Source organism: Lathyrus oleraceus, chromosome 6, assembly GCF_024323335.1.
Source record: "Lathyrus oleraceus cultivar Zhongwan6 chromosome 6, CAAS_Psat_ZW6_1.0, whole genome shotgun sequence".
In the NCBI taxonomy this organism is placed as follows: Eukaryota; Viridiplantae; Streptophyta; class Magnoliopsida; order Fabales; family Fabaceae; genus Lathyrus; species Lathyrus oleraceus.
The window spans coordinates 25,641,499-25,656,006 of record NC_066584.1 but is presented as its reverse complement, the minus strand read 5'-3'; the positions used below and the strand labels follow the sequence as shown (position 1 = coordinate 25,656,006).

Here is a 14,508-nt window from a genome sequence, read left to right as displayed (position 1 = left end):
CAATAAAGCTCGACTACGAATACTTTAAGAATAGTGTCCCTATGTTTAATGTGCTCTCATGATCAAGTCACACTTGATACATTAAACGGACTATCTATTCCAGGGACTTTATTAAACAACCATAATAAAGAGAAAGCCTTTTATTATTAATAAATAATTCGATACAAGTACCAAAAGTATTGGCCTCTAGGGCTTACACCAACAATCTCCCACTAGCACTAGAGCCAATCAGGCATATCCCTAATGCCCATTGATCTAGTATGGCCATCATGCTTCTGCTGCGCAAGAGGCTTTGTCAGTGGGTCAGCAATATTGTCAAGTGTAGGTACTCTACATATTTTCACATCTCCTCTATCTATTATCTCTCGAATGAGGTGATAACGCCTGAGTATGTGTTTGGATCGTTGGTGAGATCTAGGCTCCTTAGCTTGTGCAATAGCACCATTGTTATCACAATAGAGACCAATGGGATCCACAATGCTAGGAACTATTTCAAGTTCACTAATGAACTTTTTGATCCAAACAGCTTTCTTTGCTGCACTTGAGGCAGCAATATACTCGGCCTCGGTTGTAGAATCAGCAACTGTATCTTGGTTTGAACTTTTCCAACTCACAGCGCCATCGTTTAAGCAAAACACATAACCAGATTGCGATCTAAAGTCATCCTTATCTGTCTGGAAGCTAGCGTCGGTGTATCCAATTACAGCCAACTCTTCCTGACCTCCATATATCAAGAATGAGTCCTTAGTCCTTCTCAAGTACTTAAGGATATTCTTGACAGCTACCCAATGGGCATCACCAGGATCAGATTGATACCTACTCATTGCACTTAAAGCATACGAGACATCTGGTCGAGTACATAACATGGCATACATGATAGATCCTATTGCAGATGCATATGGAATCTTATTCATGCGATCCCTTTCTTCCTTAGTTGAAGGGGATTGTGTTTTTGATAGACACAGGCCATGTTGCATAGGTATGAATCCTTTCTTGGAATCATGCATATTAAAGCGTCTCAGCACTTTGTCTATGTATGTACTCTGACTTAGGCCAAGCAGTTTTTGTGATCTATCTCTATAGATTCTGATTCCTAATATATAGGCTGCTTCACCTAGGTCCTTCAAAGAAAAGCATTTCCCCAACCAAGACTTTACTTGTTGCAGGGTAGGGACATCGTTTCCAATGAGTAATATGTCATCTACATATAATACCAAGAAAACGATCATGCTCCCACTAACCTTCTTGTAGACACAAGGCTCATCTTTGTTCTTGATGAATCCATATTGTTTTATCGTTCCATCAAAACGAAGATTCCAGCTTCTGGAAGCTTGCTTCAATCCATAGATTGATCTTTGTAGCTTACATATCTTTTGGGCTTCTTCTGGTATGTCAAATCCTTCAGGCTGTGTCATGTACACATCCTCAAGAAGATTCCCAATAAGGAAAGCAGTTTTGACATCCATCTGCCATATTTCATAATCATGATATGCAACGATAGCAAGTAAAATCCGAACAGATTTAAGCATTGCAACTGGTTAAAAGGTTTCATCATAGTCAACCCCATGAATTTGTTTATATCCTTTTGCAACCAGTCTTGCCTTATAGATGTACCTTACCATCCATGTCAGTCTTCTTTTTGAAGACCCACTTGCATCCTATAGGGTTAACTCCTACAGGAGGCTCAACCAAGGTCCAAACTTGGTTTGTGTATATGGAATCCATTTCGGATTTCATGGCTTCTAGCCACTTCTCAGACTCTGGACCAGTTATGGCCTCTTGGTAGGTCACAGGCTCATCTTGATCCATGAGTAATACATCACCTTGATCTGTGATGAGATATCCATATCTCTCAGGTAGGTGACGTATCCTGCTTGACCTACGCTGGTCTTGTTCTACTTGAGCAGGTTGCTCTTCCACAACCACTTGTGTTTCCTGCTCTAATTCCTCCATAGGTGTATCGATGCTTTGTGATTCTTGAATTTCTTCAAGCTCTACTTTCCTCCCACTGATTCCTTTGGAAATAAAATACTTTTCTAGGAAAACTCCAGTTCGAGCGACAAACACTTTGCCCTCAGAAGGATTTGTAGAAGTAATACCCTCTTGTTTCTTTAGGATACCCCACAAATAAGCATTTGTCAGATTTGGGCTCAAGCTTAGTTGAAATTTGTCGTTTCACATAAACTTCGCAACCCCAAATCTTCATGTAAGACATATGTGGTTTCTTACCACTCCATATCTCATATGGTGTCTTTTCAACCTTTTTGGATGGAACACGGTTAAATGTGTAAGCTGCTGTCAACAGTGCATGTCCCCAAAAGGAGTTTGGAAGATCGACGTGACTCATCATGGATCGGACCATGTCCAACAGGGTTCGATTTCTTCTCTCAGATACACCATTCCATTGGGGTGTTCCAGGAGGAGTAAGTTGGGATAGGATCTCACACTCTTTCAGATGGTCATCAAACTCTAGGCTTAAATACTCACCACCTCGATCTGATCGAAGAGTTTTAATATTCTTACCTAGTTGGTTTTGTACTTCATTCTTGAATTCCTTGAACTTTTCAAAGGACTCTGATTTGTGTTTCATTAAATACACATAACCATATCTACTGAAATCATCAGTGAATGTGATGAAGTACTGAAAACCTCCTCTGGCTGGTATGTTCAATTGTCCACATACATCAGTATGTATGAGGGCCAAAAGATCATTAGCTCTTTCACCTTTTCCTGTGAATGGAGACTTTGTCATCTTTCCAATTAAACAAGATCTGCATGTCTCATATGATTCATAATCAAAAGAGTCCAAGAGTCCATCTTTATGGAGTTTGGAAATGCGCTTCTCATTTATGTGGCCTAATCGATAATGCCAAAGGTAAGTTGGATTTAACTCATTAGGTTTCATCCTTTTAGTATTAATGTTATAAATAGCCATTTCAAGATCAAGGACATATAGTCCATTGTTCATTTGTGCAGTAGCATAAAATATATCATTCAAATAAATTGAGCAACAATTGTTCTTTATTATAAATGAAAAACCGAACTTGTCCAAACAAGAAACGGAAATAATATTCATGCTAATTGCAGGTACATAATAACAGTTCTTTAACTGAATTATTAAACCACTAGGTAAAGTCAATACATAAGTTCCCACGGCTAAGGCAGCAACCTTTGCTCCATTGCCAACTCGTAGGTCGACTTCACCTTTTGCCAAATCTCTACTCCTTTTTATTCCATGCACATTTGTACAAATGTGAGAACCGCATCCAGTATCTAATACCCATGATGCAGAAGTAGATAAATTAATTTCAATAACAAAAATACCTGAAGTTGAAGTCTCTACTCCATTCTTCCTATCTTCCAGGTACTTTGGGCAGTTCCTCTTCCAGTGTCCGGTCTTACCGCAATGGAAGCAGGTGCCTACTTTTGCTATGCCCCCACTAGGCTTCAAAGCAGCGATAGTGGGTTTGGGTTTGACAACTTCCTTGCCTTTCCCTTTATCATGTTTGAGGACAATCCTCATGTTTCGGTACCAATCTAGAAAATTTGTCCCAGACAATTTTTCCTTGTCAAGGATTGATCGCAAGATGTCGTTAGAGGTGTTTGTTGTCATGGTAATCTACATAAGGGTTAATGAAAATATAAGTATCATTGACATATTTAATTAGGCCTTTAATTAAATATGCTCCCACTATTTTATTCAAAATAAATGACCCTCTTCATTTGATTCGGAAAAATCCCGTTGGAAGATTTTCTAGTGGGTCGAGATCCATATTTCACTTCGTTCTAAGTCCGCGTAGGCGGATTACACAAAACTAAGTTATTTAGGTAGGAACTCCTTCCAATTGTATCTCATACAACTCTCGAAAATTTCAGTTTGGTGAATAACTTCTTATTCCAATCCATCATATGGATCATTCCCAACTCTTGCTTCTAGACATAAATAATATTATTATAATTAAGTTTGACCCATCGTTTTAGCAATTGGATATTACAATTATCCCATCGCACCTTACTAATACAGAACTTGCACCTCGCGTAGGCGAAACCTACATTATCCGATACTAGTCTTGATGAGTGCTAAAACTTGGAAAGCAAACATATATAATATTATTATAATTTGTTTAGTTAAGTTTGACCCATTATTTTAATAGTTGGATATTACAATTATCCCATCGCACCTTACTAATATAGAACGTGCACCTCGCGTAGGCGAAACCTACATTATCTGATACTAGTCTTGATGAGTGTTAAAACTTGGAAAGCATAAACTTAATATTTAATTTGAGGGAATTGCAATTTTCTGATCTCACCGGCTTATTTATCATATAAATCGTCTCTCACATGCATCAACATACATTCACATGCATCAACATACATACATACATAATGAAACAGTTATGGCCCCTAGCGCAATTGTTCTCCCAAGCCAATGAGAGAACCTAAGCTAACCTAATAACGATTTAAGCTTCCTCAAGCAAGATCTTCAAGGTTGTCCTCCTTTGGCACTGACTTCTTTGCTTTCTTCACAACATTACATTACATAAAGAAACTCGTTTTACATACGAGGGAGTGAGATGAGAAAAGAAGTTACATTGAGAGATTAAAAGAGAGGCACGACACGCAGGTCGTATTTTAAAACCCAAAACAAAATAAAGGAAAACTAAGTTCATAACCGATCACCATAAGACAATAATAAACACATTATTATTATTATCAATTTTAATTCTTTTAACCAATTAAAACCAAATTAAATCTCGACGACCGATCACATTACGCATAGTTAGCCGAACGGGTGAATTTTGCCTTGCGTTAACCGGTTAACCAAATGCGTTAACCGGTTAACACTGTTTGAAATCTGTTCAAAAATTGTTTTCTGCCTTGCGTTAACCGGTTAACCAAATGCGTTAACCGGTTAACACTGTTTGAAAATCTCTTGGAAAACTGTATTCCGTCTTGCGTTAACCGGTTAACCAAATGCATTAACCGGTTAACACTGTTTGAAAAACTTAAAATTTTATTTCGTATTGCGTTAACCGGTTAACCATATGCGATAACCGGTTAACACTGTTCCAAAAGTGTTTAGAAAGCACAACTCTTGTGCAGTCACAATCCCAATCGCATAACTCTCTGACAACAAACCCTTGTGCTGTCACTAACCCTGATGCACCAATTTCAGACCGTCAAACATATCTCGATTGTCGATTCAGTATGATTGATCAACACGTCATTGCTTCACCATACTAATGTCGGATCAAGAAGCAAACGACCATTAATCGCTCAAAGGAAAACAACCATTGAGTGTTTGAATGAACGAAACGAGAACACTATATCATATATAATGTATTTTGCATCAGGATTACATATATCATATATATAACTTGATCGATCTCAATTTAATCTTTGATTCATTCTGTCTTTAATCGTATTAATACAAAAAATAAATAGTTATCAGATTCATGGTTTCGTAAGTGGCTCTGATACCACTGAAGGAGAATTGCCATCCAAGGCGCAGCGGAATTTAAAAATTTCTCCATTTAGTGATCCTTACGAATGGGCATGATCAGTGATAGAATCGTTACCTCTTGTGGCGATCACGAACGTTGAACGATGACAACGTCTCTACTCCGTCCACACGAACGGATTCCTTCAATCTCAGTGCTAGCTGCCACGAATGAAGGCTTTGAGTGAGAGAGAGAGAGAAACGAAATTGCAAGTCTGAGTGATAATGCTTCTATCCAAGGGTTCTATTTATAGAACCACTTGTGTGGGCTTCAAGCTAAAAAGCCCACTTAAGTGTATTTTGGCCCATATCTTATAATATGCCAAAATCACTTAAGTATTTGGTACCTTACCATATTTCGTATTCTATTTAAGAACACCGTACCCTACGGTGTTCCTTAGTTACTCTATCTCTCATCAATCCGTCCTTTGTGTGTGACCCTATAGGTTTTCGCGACGTTGACAATTATGTTAAATCACGCATTTAACATAATAAACAGTGAGCGGTATCTAGCAACACATCACGGCTACCCAAGTCACGAAAATGTCATGTGATCTGACAAATCCTTCTGTGATAATAATTATGTGTATAATTACCCCTTTGCCCTTATGTCTATATTGAACACAAGGCATAGACCGTGTCATCCTTGTCCAATTCAATATTGGGCCCATAGACATTTATCCTGTTACGCAGGATGGGCAAATTCCATCTATGTCACTCATGTCCCTCAGCATGCTTTGTGGAGTACCCATAAACTGTCTTTATGGTTATCCAGTTACGGACAACGTTGGATCAACAATAAAGTACTCGACTCTACATCTAGGATCCATAGTGGTTTCAGGTGGAAGAGTGGTATACACTATTATCACCATGAGAATAACTTATGACACTTTGCATAATATTCTATATAGCATTCTCATAGCGGGTCAATCCAGTATAAATATTACTCTTAATATTCATACCTATGTTTAAGACTTGATAACTCTTTATCCATGATCCATGAGATGTGATCATCAGTCTACAAACATAATAGTCTTAATTCTTTAATGTTATCCCACTTCACAATAAAGCTCGACTATGGATACTTTAAGAATAGTGTCCCTATGTTTAATGTGCTCTCATGATCAAGTCACACTTGATACATTAAACGGACTATCTATTCCAGGGAATTTATTAAACAACCATAATAAAGAAAAAGCCTTTTATTATTAATAAATAATTCGATACAAGTACCAAAAGTATTGGCCTCTAGGGCTTACACCAACATGTACCACCTCCAAATTTCACTTAGGTTTCTTGCAAAAATGTGTTATTTATGTTGAGACTTATGCAATTTTTTGAAGAGGAATACCATGGATATGAACATAGGTTTTGTCTTAGACATTTGTACTCTAAATTCAAGAAGAAATTTGGAGGTGGTACATTGTTTAAAGATCTAATGATGGTTGCAACAAAGACAACCTACTATGAAGCACGTGAAGCTAAGATGATGCACATTAAGGAGGTGAGTTTAGATGCTTTTGAATGGTTAAATGTTGTTTCCAATCACAAATGGTGTAAGCGTGCATTTCCATTGTACTTTATGTGTGGTGTTCTAATGAACAATCTTAGTGAATCATTTAATGCCGCTATATTGCTACATAAGGACAAACCTATTATCACAATTTTTGAGTGGATGAGGAATTATCTTATGGGTAGGTTTTCCATACTTAGGGAAAAGGTAGAAAAATACAAGGGAGAGATAATGTCTAAGCCACTCAGGAGATTAGATAGAGAGATATGAAAGACGACAAATTGCTCTGCAACATATGCAGGGAGATTAACATATCAGGTAACACATGTACTGTTCACTGATAGTTTTGTTGTAGACTTGGCAAAACACACTTGTTCATGAAACTTTTGGGACTTGGTTGGACTCCCACGTAGACATGGTGTTGCTTTAATACATATGAAGGTTGATGAGCCAATCAAGTATGTACTTAAGTGTTATCATAAGTTTACTTACAAGATATTATATAATGAAGTTGTCAACCCCATAAACGGGAAAAACAAATGGCCCAAAACCACATATCCTATCATATTGCCAGCAATGTTCAAACGTAGTCCAAGAAGGCCAAAAAAATTACGTAGAAGGGAACCAGATGAGGCAAACCAAATCAAATGGCAAAGAACTAATACAAGTCACAAGTGTAAAAATTGATTAGCATATGAGCACAATAGTAGAACATGCAAGAAGGATAAACGACTCACAATTATTTAAGCGGAAAATGTAACAACTGTTACTGAGCCACCTACACGGACAAGCCAAGCTCCATCTATCCAAAAAGTACAAAAAAACTGGTTAGTTCTATGTCTTTTATGCCTGAAATTTATTTACTAAAACTTGCATGTGTATGTTAACTGTCTTGTATTTTCAATAGGGGTGACCCAAAAGTAGTATGAACAAGGAAGGACCAAAGAAGCAATATACTAAATTGTCAAAGAAAAAAGTCAGACATATGCAGCTCAAGCATCTGCATCTCAAGCTCCTGACCCATCTGCATCTCAAGAAAAATGGTATAATTTATTATTGGAAATTTTAAAATGAACTATCAAAAATTTGATTGGTTAACGAAAATTTATGACCTATTGAAAATTTAGTTCGCACTTTTTGATCCAACTTTAATTTTAGAAAATTTTGAAATTAACAAAATATGTGTGGTGTCAAATTTATGTTTAGGGGATGACAAGCTTAAATTCTCCTTGGGTTAATGGTGGATTAGGCCGACTTGGAATCTGATTTCTTTTTTAAAAAAAATTGTTTTTGTTGTTTTTATTTCCTTATCCTTGTTTGTGATCGTAGCTAATCAATATCAATTTAATTTGAGATCATTGATTATTGTTTGTTGAAATTAATCAAAACTCTAAATTGAATATCTAATTCAATTTGAAATATTGAATTAATTTCACTAACTAACACCAATTAGAGAAATAAAATTCCAACTTTTTTTTTTCAATTTTTTCATGTACATCCTAAATTGTGAGTTTTTGACACATTACATCCTCTCACAAAAATCAAACAAAATAACAAAACTTAAGCTCAATGGAATCCATTAAGCTCAAAATCTAGCTTTATTAGCGTTGTCTAATATTCTTCCTGAAATAGCATTAGCAAGTGCTGTAGTGAAATTGGGATCATTTGTCAAAGAAGTAGCCATTTGTTGAACCAAAAATTGTTGGATAGATGATTTTTGAACATTGTCAACCAAGTTAAGGTTCATGCTTGGAGAAGTCCTTTCCATAATTTGTTTAGGTGAAGAAACATGAACTGAACCTAAACGCGCTTCTTCACATTGGCTTGATATCATTGATATTTCAGCTTTTTCATGACCATGATTGTGCTCTCCTTCATATGTTGCAACTAGTATAGTAGGGTCTTCTAAACTTTTTTGCACCTAAATCATAATTACATAAGAGTAAAAACAATATTAGTTTTTGCTTATTAACCATCCAAAATGTAGATACAAAAAAACATTATTCACTAATCAAATTTTGAATTATTACCTTCTTTTTAACCGGGCAATTTGGAGCTTTGGAGCATCTAAAGTAAGCTCTAGGAGAAGGATTATCTCTAGTAACCTTTTGACCATATTTCCTCCATTGATATCCATCCATCACATACTTTACATCACAAAAATACAAATCAAAGATTAGACTCAAAATTTGAAGTTAATATAAAAGTTAAACTAGTAATTAATCAAACTCATAAGATACTTATTACTTACCAAGCTATTACTAGATGCTTCTGTCTTCACAAGAACCTTATAAGCCTTAGGTGATGAAATATCCCTACAAGGTCTTTTCATCAATGATTCTTCATCACTAACATTGCTGCACTCTCTAACACCACCAAACATGTTCATGCAACTTTCACTCTCGATTTTTCTCTTCCTTGATTCTTGTGTTTGGTTTTCTAAATTCTGATTCATCATCAATTGACTCAATTGCTTTTGCATAGCTTCGTAACTCTCACACATGTTTGTCAATGTTTCACTTAGTCTCTTGTTCTCGCAACTTAGACGATGTAACTCTTCAACCAAAACTTCGTCCTGAGTTCGGAAATTTCAACGTCAAATTTAGAAACTTAAGGACATATATATGAAATAACTTTAAAAACACGATTAAATATGTGTGTACGAACCTTGTATGTTGAAGGGAGATTGATGTTGTTAAGATTGAGTGAAGTGTCGATGCATGTTGATTCCATTGCTGTTTTGGTGAAAGAAATTAAAATGTTTAGGAGAATGTTTGTGGAGATATATAGTTGTGAAAGATGGAAAAGTTAGAGGAAAGTTGGAGGAAAGAGAGTGAAAGAAGTATAACAACCTTAAAATGATGTCATATATGTTTCGTCACTTCCCATATGTCGTATATATATAAGCGCGTAGGGGAAAATAAGCATAAAAAATTCGAGGGTTGAAATCTCACTTCTATATAATACTACTAACAAATGCTAATATTGATCATTAAGTTGCTTTTTGAGAGCATATACAATTTATTTTTTATATTACTCTTCCAATCGTCACTCTCTTTACGTCACCTTTATTACGTTCTTCATTTTTTCCACAATACAATTTCCCTACTTTGAAAAATTGAATACTTTCTCCGACCAACCTTTTCGTTTTTTACCATCTTTTCAGGACAATTTTTCCTTTTCATTTTTATTGAAGTACATTTTAAACTTTTATTAAAATTCAATATTAAGTGATGGTGTGATCTCTCAATGTGAAGAAATTAGAAAATATAAATATTTTTTTAAAATAACTTTTGGGTAGATCTTCAGCATATTCATGTCTTTTTTGTCATCTTAAGAACCATTTTCTTTGTGAATAAAAATTTAGTGGGTGTAAATAAATAATAATAAATTTTGAATATATGAAAGTTTAATTATATATAAAAAATCTTTAAAGTGTACATATTTTTTTCCTAATAAATACCGTCTAAATCAAGTGGATAGATTAATTATTAAATTAAAAAAGTTACAACCCTCAAATAAATCTTACATTGCAATGTGCCGATGATTAAATTTAAACATATAACTTTATTAAAATAGGTAATATTCCTTATTATTTCATTCAAACATTTTTGAGTAAAGTGTGCATACTTTTATATATCTAAAACTATACTAAAACTGAAAAAATAATTATATAATAAAATAAAGTCTTCGATTAAATTTATTGTAATGAGTCAATTAAATAGCTATACTTAATTCTTGCTGTTGAAATGTAAAGACAAAAGGTAACATATTTAAATTTGTATCAAACAAATTTAGAATGACCCAGTGAGATTCTTTAAAAATCAAGGAAAAGTCAAGTCATCGCAACTATATTTCTCTTTTCATCTTACACTTTGAATATCGATCACATTAATTGTGATATCACCAAGAATCCAAGATGACGTATTCATATTTACATTTAACATTTTCTTCTCTATCAAAAAATTTGGATTCAATTTGGTTTCCTAAACACCAACTTATAATTTATTGAACACTTGATTGTTGGTCTGGACCGTTTGCAAGATCCATACGAAAGGTTTAAGAGTGGCGTCAAGCGAAAGAGTGCATGTAGTATATGATCTTTTATTCTACAAAGAGTAGATGATTCAACTTATAAGACGAGTTAATTAGCGTCTGATTACATCCAACAGTCATCCGTTTAATGCGTCACATCTCACGCAGATGATTTTAGTAGCTCACATTATATAAAGAAGAATGCATGACATTTCAGGAACTTAAGTTCATTCTTGTTGGAAATCCCCAAAAATTTATGGAAAATTTCAATCAATCTTGATGAACAAGATTGTTATCACCCACACAATGAAAATAAAAGAAAAGAACAATGGAGAAAGAAATAGAATAAAGAACGATGAAGGAGAAGAAAAATTAAAATTCTGCAGAGTTTCTCTCTACCCACAAACTGTGGAAAACTTCTTATTCACTTTACAACTGCAAAATACTGTGAATACACTGTTATGAATACTATATTCACTTCATTACAATAATAAGGGTTACTCCATCTATTTATAGATTTAGGTTAACTTGGACCTCAAGTCAAAGCCCAAAATTATAAAAGCCCAAAATAGCTAACACTACTAAAATAGGGCTAAGTCGAAATCTTATGTGAAGCAACATGCTTCGACACTTCGACACACTAACACAACTTAACACTCTAGGTGGTTCGACACTTCCTTGTTTTGTCGAGTAACCTGCTTCGACACAAGGAATTACAATTCAACACACCACCAAATTCATTGTGTCTAAGCTATCTATATTCATCATATCTCTTAGTCTTCTGAACACTTCGACCTGCACTCCCTTCATCATGATGTCTGCAATCTGATTCTCAGTTCTGCAATGTTCCATATTCATCTTCCCATCTGCTACTTGATTCTCAGTTCCGCAGTGCTTGCTTTGACCATGTGCTATCGGATTCTTCGCCAGATTGATAGCTAATATGTTGTCGATCTTCATGGTAATTGCTCCATGATTCTTTGTTGTTATCTCTTCGACCAGATTCACCATCCATGTTGCTTGACATGCACAAAGAGAAGCAGCTATGTATTTTGCTTCGCATGACGATAATGGGTTCCTTTCTCGAACTCCAAGAAACTGGTGCACCACCTAGCATAAACACATAGCCAGCTGTGGATTTTCGATCCTCAGCATCACTACACCAACTTGAGTCGGTGTATCCTACTAATTTGCATTCTTTTCCATCATCAACTTTAGGAAAAACTGCCATAGTCGAGAGTTCCTTTCAGATACCTTAGTATCCTCTTCGTCGCTGCTAGATGTGATACATTTGGCTTCTGCATGAACCTACTCACCATACCTACACTGTATGCTAAGTCGGGCCTTGTATGACAAAGGTATCGAAGTGACCCAATAAGTCTTCTATATTGGGTTGGGTCGACATCATCTTCATCTAAATATTTTGAGAGTTATAATATGGGCTCAGCTGGAGTCGAAGTTAGATTGCAATCTTGCATCTCAAATCTCTTGAGAATTTTGCATGCATACCTTCTTTGATGCATCATCAAACCTCTACCACTCTTGTAGAGTTCGATGACAAGGAAATATGAAATGTCACCCAGATATGACATTTCGAATTCCTTGTTGAGATCACATTTGAAGTCTTCGATCTCCTTCTTGCAACTACCTGTTATCAACAAGTCATCGACATAGAGGCATAGTATAAGCAATTCATTCTTGCTTCTTCTTACATATACTCCATGTTCAGATTTACACTTCATAAATTCCTTCTCCCTTAGAAAGCCATATATCTTCTTGTTCCAAGCTCTTGGAGTTTGTTTAACTCCGTACAGGGCTTTATACAGCCTGTACACTTTTCTTTCTTCGCCATGTTTCACAAACCCAGCTGGTTGTGCAACATAAACTTCTTCTTCTAAGGGGCCATTAAGGAATGCACATTTCACGTCCATCTGATACATATGCCAGTTGTTCATGTTTGCTAGACCAACAACCAACCTGATTGTTTCGATCCTAACAACAGGTGCAAAAACTTCATCAAAGTCGAGTCCTTCTTTTTGAAGAAATCCTTTCGCCACAAGTCTCGCCTTGTGTCGAGTCAATTCTCCTTTGGGATTCAACTTCACCTTGTATACCCACTTCACATTGATTGCCTTCTTGTCTTGGGGCAATTAGACAAGTGACCAGGTGTTGTTGACTTCGATTGACTTCAGTTCTTCATCCATTGCTTTCATCCACTTCGAATCTTTCAATGCCTCAGCTGCATTGACAGGTTCGACATCTGCGCAGAAAGCATAATGTACCAACTCACCTTCTTCATTGACCACATCATCTGATGTAATTACACATTCTTGCAACCTTGCAGGCATGTGTCTTATTCTTTGAGGTCTGCTTGTACTTGCTTCACCTCTGACTTCTTCCTGTCGAACTTCTCTTTCGACTTCACTAGCCGGCTCATCACAAAAGATTCTCACTGAATCTTTCTTGAGATTTTCATTCCAATCCCACTCCTTAAGATCATCTATGATCATGTCCCTGCTGATCACCACTTGCTTATTCACTGGATCAGACAACTTGTATCCTCCAGTCAAATGATATCCTATCAGGATCATCCGACTCGACTTGTCATCAAGTTTTCTTCTCAACTGATCTGACACATGTCTATGTGTTATAGATCCAAAAACCCTCAGATGGATCAAGCTAGGCTTAACACCATACCAATATTCTTCTGGCGTGATTCCTTCTAGCTTCTTCGTCGGACATCTGTTCAGGATATATGTCGCATTCGACACAACTTCTCCCCGTAATTCTTTGGGTAGATGCTTGCCTTTCAACATACTTCTAACCATATTCACAATGGTTCTATTTTTCCTTTCTGCGACTCCATTCTACTGTGGAGTGTAGGGTGGCACCACCTCATGCACAATCCCTTCTTTCACACATAATGCATCAAAGTCTTTCGACACATATTCTCCACCACCATTAGTTCTCAAGATCTTGATCTTTCGACCGCTTTGTCTTTCGACCATAGATTTAAACTTGGCAAATACCTCTATCACTTCTCTTTTCTTCTGGATTAGGTAAGACCATAATTTTCGACTGAAATCATCTATGAATGTAACAAATTATTTGTTACCTCCAATCGAATCCACCTGGAGAGGACCACATACATCAAAGTATATGACTTCAAGAATTGCCTTAGACCTGCTTCCTGCATCCTTACTGAAGTTGTTCTTATGTTGCTTCGCCTGCACGCATTCTTCACACACTTCGTTTGGAATGTCGATTTCTGGTAATTCTGAAACCATATTTCTTCTTTTTAAATCTCTGATGTCTTTGAAATTGAGATGGCCAAGTCTATAATGTCATATCCATTCATCTCTACTGGATGCTGTTGCAAGGCACTTATGCTCCATCGTATTTAGTTCAATCTTAAAGGTTCTATTCTGAGACATTGGAGCCTTTAAGATCAACCTTT

The 14,508-nt window shown here is 36.1% G+C and overlaps 1 protein-coding gene across 1 annotated transcript; it reads right to left on the bottom strand.

The window, feature by feature from the left end:
* Positions 1 to 8,465: 8,465 nt before the first annotated feature.
* LOC127091022 (probable WRKY transcription factor 40) lies at positions 8,466 to 9,888 on the bottom strand. Its single transcript, XM_051029521.1, has 4 exons — positions 9,684 to 9,888; positions 9,268 to 9,591; positions 9,047 to 9,163; positions 8,466 to 8,937 (listed from the first exon to the last, which is right to left on the bottom strand). Exons 1-4 carry the CDS (start codon positions 9,747 to 9,749, stop codon positions 8,602 to 8,604), a joined length of 843 nt encoding a protein of 280 aa, XP_050885478.1. The 5' UTR covers positions 9,750 to 9,888; the 3' UTR covers positions 8,466 to 8,601.
* Positions 9,889 to 14,508: the final 4,620 nt, after the last annotated feature.

What these genes read in the sequence shown, in the direction of transcription:
- LOC127091022 (XM_051029521.1), bottom strand. Translation starts at nt 9,749, where the DNA reads ATGGAATCAACATGCATCGACACTTCACTCAATCTTAACAACATCAAT. An exon ending in ATCTCCCTTCAACATACAAG is followed by an intron (nt 9,592 to 9,683) that starts GTTCGTACACAC and finishes TTCCGAACTCAG; the next exon opens with GACGAAGTTTTGGTTGAAGA. An exon ending in ATTGCCCGGTTAAAAAGAAG is followed by an intron (nt 8,938 to 9,046) that starts GTAATAATTCAA and finishes ATTATGATTTAG; the next exon opens with GTGCAAAAAAGTTTAGAAGA.